The 12,870-nt window shown below is 39.4% G+C and overlaps 1 protein-coding gene across 2 annotated transcripts in view; it reads left to right on the top strand.

Moving 5' to 3' along the window:
* adamts6 (ADAM metallopeptidase with thrombospondin type 1 motif, 6) overlaps positions 1–12,870 on the top strand; it is a 297,940-nt gene that overhangs the window by 53,857 nt on the left and 231,213 nt on the right. For both annotated transcript variants that reach the window (XM_063043008.1, XM_063043007.1), the window contains exon 7: positions 68–213. In XM_063043008.1, coding sequence (XP_062899078.1) covers positions 68–213 — 146 coding nt within the window. The remainder of the gene's footprint in view (positions 1–67; positions 214–12,870) is intronic.

Here is a 12,870-nt window from a genome sequence, read left to right as displayed (position 1 = left end):
TCTGTGAAGAAAACCTGGTTGCTGAGTAATGTGCTTGGATTTCTTTGGTATACTTGTTACATTGTAGCCAAACTTGGAGATAAATCATCATGCAGACAAGTCCTTGGACAGCTTCTGTAAATGGCAGAAATCCATTCTTTCTCACCAAAATGATGGAAACACCATTCCAGAAAATGGGATTGCTCATCATGATAACGCTGTTTTAATTACTAGGTAAGATGAATGTTCTGGATATTTGCATATGGGTTCTTATGACAAAGCAAAATCTTGTGTTTTGTGATTAGTTATGTACATGTTCACTTCAGAATATTTGATTCAAACTCTTTAAGTTTCCTTCATTTAAGTTTCATATTTGATTAATCTGAGCTAGCCTCTATGTGAAAGTACTGAATTACTAATACCCAATCTCAACTCCTAGGAGATTCCACACCTCCCTCTAACCATTCAAGAGGCTATGGACTTTAACTAATCTTATATGTACAGTGCAGCTTTGGAGATGAATAGAGACCAGAACAGGATTTACTTTGGGTACCATCCTTATTATACTGCACTACTGAATCATTTTAACTTCAAACTTCCAATATTTCATGACTCTCGTCCTGTACTCATTGAAGTATAGAAGAATGAGGGAGGGATCTCATTGAAACCTATTGAATATTGAAAGGCCTAAATAGAGTGGATGTTGGGAGGATGTTTCCTGTACTGGGGGAGTCTAGAACCTGTGGTGCAGCCTCAGAATACAATGACTTCCCTTTAGAACAGAGAAGAAGAGGAATTTCTTTAGCTGGAGGTGGTGAATCTGTGGAATTAATTGCCACAAATTGCTGTGGGGGCCAAGCCATTGGATATACTTAAAGCGGAGATTCATAATTTTTTGATTAGTAAGGGCATCGAAGGTTATGAGGAGAAGCAGCATAATGAGGTTGAGAGGGATAATAAAACAACCATGATGGAATGGCAGAGCAGACTTGATGGGCTGAATGGATTAATTCTACTCCTATGTCTTACGGCCTTATGGACTAACATTTCATCTCAATTTGTTTGTGACTGTCTTAAGTAATTTGCGCATTGAAGGTCTGTGGAGTTTTATATTACTTGAGTTTGAGTTTACATGCAGTTGACATAAAATCTAAGCCGGCTGGTGGCGTAGTGGCATCAGCGCCGGACTTCGGAGTGAAGGCTCCCGAGTTTGAATTCAGCCGGCTCCTTTGCACGCTTTCCATCCGTGCTGTGTTGAGCGTCAAGCTAGCAACTCGGCCTCGTAAAAACAAGAAAGCCTGCTAAAAAAATGCCGTCATAACACCCAGAGTTAAGGACTTTCTATTTCTTCTTCTTCTTCTTCTGACTTAGAATCATCAAGGGATTAAGAACAAAGGATACTAATCAGCATCAAAGAGCAGCATCAAAGAATTTCTAATATATCTAATATACCTGTACCATCTATTAAAATCTTGCAGAATCTTGCTTAAAGCAATTCAATAGATTGCATTTCAGCGTACATAGACACTTGATTGCATTATTAGTCAGGAACAATTTTAAACTTAGAAATAACATTGAGCAATATTAAAACACTAAAAAAATATTTGCACAACATTAATTCCTGTGTGTAAGGCTAATGTGACTATTTGTCGGTTTGGAAGAAATGACCAGTTCTGTGCCAGAGAATAAGAAATAAAAAATACATTTTAAAACATATGATGTATTTCTGAATATTTTTCTTTTTATGTCACTTGTGACTTAAAGGCAGTAAAATGCATTGAAAATTACAAGTACCATATTTAGGAAAAACAGTGTTGCTTCTCAAACTAGCATTCTGTATAAGAGAATTTAGTTCAAGCAACTGCCAGAAAAGTTACAGTTGTGTTTTGAATTTATTTCAACCATAGGTAGGAATACTGCACCATTTTTGATAATAGCTTAAAATAAACTTTTGCTTTAATTCCATAATCAATTAAAGCAAGACTTTAGCAAAGCAAGGGCTGGCACGGTTGTGTAGTGATTAGTGTAACACAACTGCAGTGCCAGCAACTCGGGTTCAATTCCCACTGCTGTGTGTAAGAAGTTTGTATGTTTTCCCTGTGACTGTGTGGGCTTTCTCTGGGTGCTCTGGTTTCCTCCCACGTTCCCAGGACATAAGGGTTAATTGGTCACATGGGTATAATTGGGTAGTGGGAGATCATTGGGCAGGAAGGGCCTGATACTGTGCTGTATCTCTAAATAAGAAATAATGTAAGGGTGAAATTCCCTGTGTTCATATTACAGATTTTTATCCCCTTTCATTTTCTAGTCTTGCAAGTCATGTCAAATTGAGTTTATTGTCACATGGCCAAAAAAATGAAAGCACAAGTGCAATGAAGCATCACCGTCAAGCAGCATCATCTAAGTAACATTCACAAGAAAAACATAAATTAAAGATAAATTATGCACAATTTTTTACAAGGCCCCTGTATTGACTGTAGCTGAGTGAAGGTTTGGGTCTTCTGCTACATTTATGATCTGGAAGGCAGTGATATTTTGGTCCAACACGCTGCACTTCTATCAATCAGTGATTTATAATACCTGCACTTGTAATTAGCTTTTAGATTACATCAGCAGATTGCTTAATGGCTTAGTCAGTTTAGCCAGTGAGTAGCTGAATTATATAAGTCAGGAAGATAACAGATTGATCTCCAGTCTCTGCTTGGTTTTAGCTGATCAGTTTTCATTACAGAGGCTACAGACTCTGAACAGGTTGGGAACAAGGGAAGTTTTGACATTTTGGCAAGGGGTTAGGAATGGGGAAGGGAGAAGGAGAGGTACCAGACTTGTGGCCTTCATTGCCCTAATGTTGAAATCTGTAAATTCTTTACATATTTTGTTTGTAGCAAGGCTGGGTACGTGGCAAAGGTGGTTGTGGGCATAACAGAAATATAAACTCTGCAAGATGCTGACATGAGAGACTGCAGATGCTGGAAATCTGGAGCAACATACAAAGTATTTGAGGAACTCTGCAAATCAGGGAGCACCTATGAAAGGAAATGGGCGGTCAACATTTTGGGTTAAGAGCTTCGTCAGGACTTGGACAATCAATGTTTCAGGTTGAGATCCTTCTTCAGGACTTCATTAGTGTCCTGACGAGAAATGTCAGCTGTCTATTTCCCTCCATATATGTTGAGTTCCACCAGCATTTTGTGTGCTTCTCCCAGATGTTGTTGGAGCAATGTTCGTAACTGGAAGAGAAGAGCAAACGCAATAAAGTTTGATATGATCCATCTAATCTGACAATCGATGGCTAAGCTCTGCTGCATCCAGGTTTGGATTGGCTAATCTTAATTAATATACTCTAAAATTGATTTTATAGCCCAGGAAAAGATGTCATTGTTTTTCATTTTTCGGCCATGTGAGTTTAGCAATTACAGCATACTTGGCCAAGCAAAAGTTGTAGTATTGCTCCTAGTAACCATGCTTGGAGTTACTATCAATTACTGGGCCCCATTCCCAGATGTCACAAGTAGTGATATCTGTTTTTAGCTGCAGAGCAGTATGAACAGAACATACTGGTATGTGGTAACACATTTGCAGTTTGTTATCTAATGAGGTCAATAAGTCAGATGTATGTCTTTCTTCATACACACAAGAAAATGTCACTGCAGAGCAAACATCCAAAATCACAGCCAAAAGCACTAGACCCAGAAATGCAGTCCCATTTGACACTATTTATGTTTAACATGCACTGCCAAAGGGGGATAAAAAGCTGTCTGTAAGAATCAAGCTATTTTCTTGTTGTTGAAGGTATATTCTATTTGTATATTTTCTGCTATCAGTTCCCTATTTGGACTAAAATAAATACTTAATGGAATGTGATTGTAGATTGGTTTGGGTCAGAATGCAAAGAGAAGTTTTAAAAATGCATGCTTTTTCAAATTGGTATGAAATATAACAAAGCACATTGATAGAAGTTAAATTCCAAGCTATGATAAAGAATATCACTGTTTCAAATTATATTTAGAATTTTGCTTTACGTATATCAATATTGAGTAAAATAGCATTTTTGTAGCTTTGCCAATTATCACTTTGATCTACAATTAGGGCAATATGAATGTAATTTAGCTCACAGATATCAATAGAAAATCCATTAACAAATGAAACTGCACCTTATAGCCGCACCTTTCTATGGCGAAATGGCCACTTCTTAACTCCTTCCGACAACATTGTGGTTTCTTTTGCTTTGCCATATGGGGAAATTGTTTTGCCTAGATAGTAGGTGTATAAGTGCAATGGGTTTCTGATATTTTGGAGAAAATTTGATTTGGCAAATTTTTATATAATCTAGACATTTCTTAAAGATGGATTCACACAATCAAAGTTACAGTACATTTATTAATGCTAGTACTGTTGACAAATGGCATTAATTAAAGCAGATAATATATAACTTAATGCATGTATATATTAGAATGATAAATAGCTCTATGGAATTGTAAGATATTATCTTCAATAATGAATTTTACCATGAAGCAATAGGAAGCAAATTTGTGCCTACAGTTTCATTATGTAGTTAGGTTTTGATTTCAGCTGCAGAATCAGGAAGAAATACATAACAGATATTTTCCTACCTGAAAGAAAGATAGTTGGCAAGAGAGTGACCTTGATCTATTATGGTGGAGTATGTAACTGCTTTATAGAACTTGGAACCTCTTGCTAAGCTATAAAGTAAAATCAGGAAGATAACAGACTTATCTTCAGACCCTGTTGAGTTTCAGTTGATCATTTTTCTTCATGACACTTCAGTTGGCTGTAACACCTGGTCAATTTGGAAGCAGTTTATGTCTTAGTGTTTTAATCTGTATCTGAAAATAGATCCCCTGTCTGTTGACAGTTAGGTGCAACAGTGACCAGTCTTTAGATGTGTTTTCACAGAGGTTCCACATGAAACTGATAGTATTTTCCAGCATGAGTCTGGCAAATTTCAGGGGTCCTGTGCAATTGCTGATGTCCCAAACTTGTTGGCCGAGTTCCTTTAGCAGTTTCATAATTGAGCCCTGCTGCTGGACTCTGCCTGACATCCAAACAAAGAGCAGAAGCTGGTTTTAAATTTATGCTAGGGCGTTTGATCTGGATACTACATAATTGAATTGCGGCAAGATGTGCAAATCTATCCATTTGTAATAACTGAAGAATAAAGCAGGTTAGTTTTTCTTTAAATTATTCATATTTGAGTTAGTGATTTGAATTATTTACCAGTGTACTGAAAAGCTCTTGTTTGATATTTTAATCTTCAAATTTTTAAAATTCTTTTTTCTTGCTTTTGAATGACTGTGAAACTAAGTGTCTTGAAAATTGTTGATAACATTGGGGTCAAGATTTTGGCAACTATCAAAGGCTTATGGAACAGTTTTTCTGATAGCACTTTTTCTAGCTTATCATGTACAGAGGCTTAAGAAATGGTTTTGAATTCAGTAATACAATTCAAAGTTCAAAGTAAATTTATTATCAAAGTACATATATGACACCATATACAACCCTGAGATTCATTTTCTTGTGGGCATACTCAATAATTCCATAATGGAATAACAACCATAATAAAATCAATGAAAGACTGCACAATCTTGGGTACTCAGCCAGTGTGCAAAAGGCAATAAATTGTGCAAGTACAAAAAGAAAGAAATAATAAAAAATAAATAAATAAGCTATATATATATCAAGAACATGAGATGAAGAGTCCTTGAAAGTGAGTACATAGATTGTATGAACATTTCAATGATGGGGCAAGTAAAGTTGAGTGAAGTTATCCTCTTTGGTTCAAGAGCCTGATGGTTGAAAGGTAATACTGTTCCTGAACCTGGTGGTGTGAGTCCTGAGGCTCCTGTACCTTCCTGATGGCAGCAGCAGGAAGAGAGTATGACCTGGGTGATGTGGGTCCCTGATGGTGGATAATGTTTTCCTACGACAGTGTTCCGTGTAGATGTCCTAAATGGTGGAGAGAAATTTACCTGTGTTGTACTGGGCCATAGTCACTACTTTTTGTAGACTTTCTGTACCAGGATGTAATGCAGCCAGTCAATACACTCTCCACGACACATCAATAGAAGTTTGTCAAAGTTTTAGATGTCATGCCAAATCTTTGCAAACTCCTAAGGAAGTAGAGGTGCTCCCATGCTTTCTTCGTAATTGTCCTTACGTGCTGGCCCAGGAAAGGTCCTCTGAAATGATAATACCAAGGAATTTAAAGTTGCTGACCCCCTCCACCTGTCACTCTGTTCGGATATGGCCCGAGTGCGGAGTGAGAGACACTGAAGCGGGTTGATAGTTAACAGACTTTAATGCCAACAGTGTTAAAGGGAAAAGAAAATATTAAACGCTAGGCCAAGCAGGGCCGTTAATGAAAATTCAAATGGAAAACAAAGTCTACACTGCGGCTGAAAAGAACCACTTAATATAAAACAAATACCGATTGTCTTCAGAGTGTTGATTCGACAATCCAATTTCTCAGGCAAGGCCAAAAGCAAACTGGCAGCGAAGCGTTGCTGTGCTGTGTCCAAGTCTCGATAAGCACTACGACGAAAAGAATGGAGTTAAATACTATCACAATGAAATAATAATTAGCTGACACATGCATATTCACAAGTGCAATTGCTGTATCTACTGTGCTGCCGAATCTGTGTTTGTGACACCACCTCTGATCCTCCAATGAAGACCGGTTCATGGACATCTGGCTTCCTCCTACTGAAGTCAATAAGTAGCTTCTTGCTCTCGCAGACATTGAGTGAAAGGTTGTTGTAATGGAACCACTCAGCCAGATTTTCAATCTCCTTCCTATATGTTGACTTGTCACCACCTTTAATTCAACCTCTGACAGAGGTGTTGTCAATAAAAATGAGTATGGCATTGGAGCCACATAGTCATAAGTGTAAAGCGAGTAGAGCAGGGGGCTAAGCACACATCCCTGTGGTGATGGGGGCTGTGGAGAAGATGTTGTTGCCAATCTGAATTGATTGGGGTGTGCAAGTGAAGAAATTGAGAATCCAATTGCACAAGGATGTATTGAGGCCAAGGTCTTGAAGCTTATTGATTAATTCAAAAAATGATGGTTTATTTACAAATACGGAACTTTCAATTGATGTACACATGGAGTTCACCAGCTCCTTTGGGAGGCTATTTTCACAATAGATATCTAAATGCAGTGTAAATACATCACATTATTGTCATCTAGTTGAGCACAGTCATAAATAAATAACTCTGAATTGCTATTTTCAAATCAAATAAAGTATTTCATTAACAGCGTACTTTAGAAGCTGGAAATCGGAAATAAAAACTAAAAGCTGGAAATATTCAGCACATTATAGGTTGAAGATGTTTTTTTTTGGAACTTCAGTTCCCAGAATCTGTAGAAAGATGTTCAAAGTTGTATCTGTTGAGCATTTAACCTTATTTAGCTGTTGTACTTTTGGTAATTGTCTTCTCGTGAGGGCTTGAGTTAGTGTGGTTCCATTGGTGACAGTGACAGAAGTGGGGGCAAAGAAAGTTCAACTCTTGGCATCAAAATGTAAAGAATGCAATGCCATGATCAGGAAAAACTAGTGTAAGAGCCCAAGGTGGCCTCAAATGATGACAATCATTCAGGTTCTTTAAAAAATACTGATATGCAGGTCTTAAAGTTTTCTGTCACTCTTTCACGGACAGCCAAGTATTCAGCTAACCAGACTTCAACTCTGGAACTACCTCTCAAACTTTCCTCTAAGGTATCCTCAGGAGGCTGGAATTAGAGGAGTGCATTTATCTTGAAAGATTGTAAGGTTGAAGCAGATTACAAAGATAGCCAGGCATGAGATCATAGAGAGTTTTGTAAAGAATAATGAAAAATCTTAAATATAAGGAAAAATTTACATATTCCAGCCTCCACTCTGAAAATTGTAAAGTTCAATTTAACATAAGAATAAATACAAGAATTAATCCTGAAAGTTTAATTGTACTTGTTGGGTTTTCCCTTAATTGTAATTATAAGTTGTGCTTTTTTTTGACCATTTCTTTAATCTATTCTTTCTCAAGATGAGAAAAGGATCTTTGACAGTGGCCAATCGGCATTTAGGATTGATTAGCAAGAGCAAATTAAAGGAAGGCAGGGGCAAGCGCAGTGGCTGTCATCTTGAGTGGACAGAGTCAGAGTGGTGATCTTGAGGCTTCAGTGAAGAGAAGCTTCAGTTAGAAAAAGCAAAGAAAAGAAAAGCTATTAGGTTAAGTTTTTCCCCCCTCCTTTCTTCATAGGATAGTATAGGTGCCAGGCAGGATAGTGGAATGCTCCTCTTGCAGGATGTGAGAAGCCTTCAGTGTGAGAACTTAACTGCGAGAAGTGTGTCCTGCTGCAGCTTCTAACAATCTGCATTACAGAGTGGAGTTAGAAATGGATGAACTCTGGATCATTCGGGAGGCTGAGGAGGTGGTAGATAGGACATATAGAGAGGTAGTTACACCCAAGGTGCAGGGCACAGGAAACTGGGTGACACTCAGGAAGGGGAAAAGGGTTAAGCAGCCAGTGCAAAGTATCCCAGTGGCCATTCTGTCAACAACAGGGATATATCTTTGGATACTGTTGGGGGGGGGGGGTGGAGCGGGGGTTCACCTAACAGAGGAAGGTCACAGTGGTTGGGTCTATGGCACTGAAGGGAAGGGTGGAAGAACCAGCACACTGTGGTGATAGAGGATTCGTTAGTTAGAGGAATGGACAGGAGGTTCTGTGGGTGAGAACAAGATTCCTGGATGGTATGTTGCCTCCCAGGTGCCAGGTCTGGAATATCTCGGATTGAGTCCTCAGCATTGTTAGGTGGGAGGGTGAAAAGCCAGAAGCTGTGGTACATATTGGTACTAATGACATGGGTAGGACAAGTGATAAGGTTCTGCATAGGGAGTTAGGTGCTAAGTTAAAGGGCAGGACCTCCAGGGTTGTGATCTCAGGATTGCTACCCTTGACATGTTCTACTGAGGCCAGAACTAGGAAGATTATACAGTTTAATATGTGGCTAAGGAGTTGGTGTAGGAGGATGGGCATAAGATATTTGGATCATTGGGCTCTCTTCCGGGGAAGGTGAGACCTGTACAAACGTGACAGTTTGTACCGGAACTGGAGGGGGACTAATATCCTAGTGGGGGGGGGGGTTAAAGTAGAGTTGCAGGGGGAGGGGAAACAGTGTGCCAGAACAGTTAGTAGAGAGGTTGTGGAGGCAGATGTTGGTAAGACCTCTGACACAGTTAGGAATCAAAAAATTGAGCATGGTGTGACTAGTGTCCTGAGGTGTGTATACTTCAATGCAAGAGGTGTCATAGGAAAGGTGGATGATAATGCTAAAGATGAGGTAGCTAGTTCACAAACAGTGGCAATGTGTAGTAAGGAGAGGCTGTTGATAGGTAGATGAATTTGCAGCACAGTTGCAGATTGGCAAGTATGATGCTATAGGCATCATAGCTGAAAGAAGATTATAGCTGCGAGCATAATGTCCAAGGCCACACATTGTATCGAAAGGACAGGCAGGAAGGCAGAGAGGGCAGCTTTGCCCTTTTGGTAAAAAATGAAATCAAATCAAGTGGTGGAAGTTCCTGGTGTCAGGGATTATGAAGTGTGTGAAGTTACCATTACTAGGAAGAAGGTTCATGGGAAACTGAAGGGTCTGAAGGTAGATAAGTCACCTAAACCAGATGGTGTACACCCCAGGGTTCTGCAAGAGGTGGCTAAAGAGATTGTGGAGGCATTAGTAATGTTCTTTCAAGAATCTTTAGCTTCTGGAATGGTTGCGGAAGAGTGGAAAATTGCAAATGTCATTCCACTCTTCAGGAAGGGAGAGAGGCAGAGGAGAGGAAACTATAGGCAAGTTAGTCTGGCCATAATGATTGAGAAGATGTTGGAGTTGATTATTAAGGATGAGGTCTCAGGGTACTTGGAGACACATGATAAAATAGGCCGTAGTCGGAATGGTTTCCTCAAGGGGAAATCTTGCCTGACAAAGCTGTTGGAATTCTTTGAAGAAATAACAAGCAGGTTTGACAAAGGAGAACCGGTTGATATTGTGTACTTGGATTTTCAGAAGGCCTTTGACAAGCAACACACATTAAAATTGCTGGTGAATGCAGCAGACCAGGCAGCATCTCTAGGAAGAGGTACAGTTGATGTTTCGGGCTGAGACCCTTCGTCAGGACTAACTGAAAGAAGAGCTAGTAAGAGATTTGAAAGTGGGAGGGGGAGGGGGAGATCGGAAATGATAGGAGAAGACAGGAGGGGGAGGGATGGAGCCAAGAGCTGGACAGTTGATTGGCAAAAGGAATATGAGAGGATCATTGGACGGGATGCCCAGGGAGAAAGAAAGGGGGAGGGGGGAAGCCCAGAGGATGGGCAAAGAGTATAGTGAGAGGGACAGAGGGAGAAAAAGGAGAGAGAGAAAAAAAGAATATATATATATAATGAATAAATAACTGATGGGGTATGAGGGGGAGGTGGGGCATTAATGGAAGTTAGAGAAGTCAGTGTTCATGCCATCAGGTTGGAGGCTACCCAGACGGAATATAAGGTGTTGTTCTTCCAACCTGAGTGTGGCTTCATCTTTACAGTAGAGGAGGCCATGGATAGACATCAGAATGGGAATGGGACGCGGAATTAAAATATGTGGCCACTGGGAGATCCTGCTTTCTCTGGTGGACAGAGCATAGGTGTTCAGCGAAATGGTCTCCCAGTCTGAGTTGGGTCTTGCCAATATATAGAAGGCTGGGGTGATATACTGTGTCCGGTGATTTCCTTGTGTTGACCTTTGACAAATTGCCACACATGAGGCTACTCGACAAGCTATGAGCCCATGGTATTACAGGAAAGAATCTAGTATGAATAAAGCAGTGGCTGATTGGCTGGAGGCAGAGAGTGGGAATAAAGGGAGCCTTTTCTGATTGGCTGCTGGTAACTAATAGTGTTACACAGGGGTCTGTGTTGGGACTGATTCTTTTTATGTTACATGTCATTGATTTAGATAATGGAATTGATAGCATTGTTGCAAAGTTTGCAGACAATATGAAGATAGGTGGAGGGGCAGGTAGATTTGAGGAAGTAAAGATGCTTCAGAAGGACTTTTACAGATTTGGAGAATGGGCAAAGAAATGGCAGATGGAATATGATGTCGGGAAGTGTACTGTCATGCTTGGAGTTCAGAGAAGTAGTCATCGTGCTATATGAGGATGGCAGATAAAAACAGATACTTCTAAGATATTTTAGCACCTCTAATCCATAGTAGGCAGCCTCAATGTAACAGAACAGAAATCAACTGAGCAATTTGCTAGATTTTAGAGCACAGTCACCAGTCATTCCTCACAATCACACTGCTAACCTCTGAGGCATTATCATAATGTGTAAAGCAAAGAAGTTAACTTCAAGAGGTAAAGAAAGGAGAGAGTAGAAAACATCATTATTGGTAATGACGGCTACAAAATTTAACTCGATTTATTTTATTACAGTATGCAGTATATGTTTGCATGTATATGATATGAGAAAATTGGGCATGAGAACATATGTAGGTAAAGTAAAATCAAATTGGTTAATGAGAAACGTACTGTATATATTGCCAATAATACCAAGTTAGAATCCAGATTTCTGGCTAACACTTTGCATATTCGAAATTGATTTCACAATTGAGATGTAATCCTATTTAAAAAATTGTAACAATTGCATCCTTGTTAGTTCTTAATATCTAGATGTTGCTATGATACTTCAAATGTTTGGGGTTTTTAACAGTTTGAAATTGATAACGTTTCCATAGAATGCAGCAGTTACCCAAGTCTCCATGTCAGAGATCAAGTTTCTGCACAATCCTATTGTTCCCAGTTATGGTGCATTTGTAGTCAGTCATGTCATCATCACTGAAAGAATGAACAGAGGTCAGATACAGCAAGACAATTGGCTGGAAAATGAAAATGAGTACAGGAAAAATTCTTTCAGTAGGAGCCCGTATCCTCTCCATGTCATGAAACAATTTGGATATTTGGATTCCAGTGAGAAACAATGTGAACTTCTTGATTCTTTTGGCTTGAATTTAATGTCTTGATTTTATGAATTTTCACCGTACTGCTGTCTCAAAGCAGCATATTTCACATACAATAAGACTGAATAATCAGAACAAGTCTGATTCTGATTATGAGCTTTCCATTTCCTTCTCCTCCCAATGCTATAGTCATAAATATTTGATGTATTTCCCAATCCTATATGGAAACAAAGCGTCCCTCATACTAATGCTTCAAGTGCTGCCTTTGGACTTGCTGTCTACCGCGGAATCCCATTCTTTCTAGTCAGGGTGAATGCTGATCTGCCAATTCTCTACTAGCACCTCATGCAGCTGCAGTGTACTCCTGTATTAGTGATGTGGTTGTTAGCATAGCACCTCTTTTTAATAGGTGCTATTCCAAAAGAGCAAGTAGTGCTAGCCTCATTGTAATTCAGCCTTTTTCTGAAGTGATGTCATGTAGGAGCATGGTTAGCAGATACATATCATAAAGAGCAGACAAAATGAATTTGGTGCATTAGAAACAATGGGTGCACTTTTGGCTATTTCCCTCATCCTCTCAAGATGGCGCCTACATACAACCCTCCTTCAGTCAACATCACGAAACCATATATTTCACTTTTATGTCTTTTCCATTTGTTTTTCGTCTTGGATGTGATTCTGGAAATGTTGGAGCCTGTTATTTGCTGTTTGGAGATCGCTTGGGTATTCCAGCACGCTAGTCTCTGAGAAGATTTCGGAGTACAGAGGCAGCGTGTGCAAATCTCATGGCGGGCAGACTGCAAGATGAGGCATGAGCCGATGTTCGATTCCATTTCACCAATTAAAGCTTCCATTGTTCGCTGATTAAAGTAACAAAGGAGAT

Source organism: Mobula hypostoma, chromosome 3 (genome assembly GCF_963921235.1).
Source record: "Mobula hypostoma chromosome 3, sMobHyp1.1, whole genome shotgun sequence".
NCBI lineage: Eukaryota > Metazoa > Chordata > Chondrichthyes > Myliobatiformes > Myliobatidae > Mobula > Mobula hypostoma.
The sequence above is the reverse complement of the archived record's forward strand: the minus strand, read 5'-3'. Positions and strand labels throughout refer to the sequence as shown.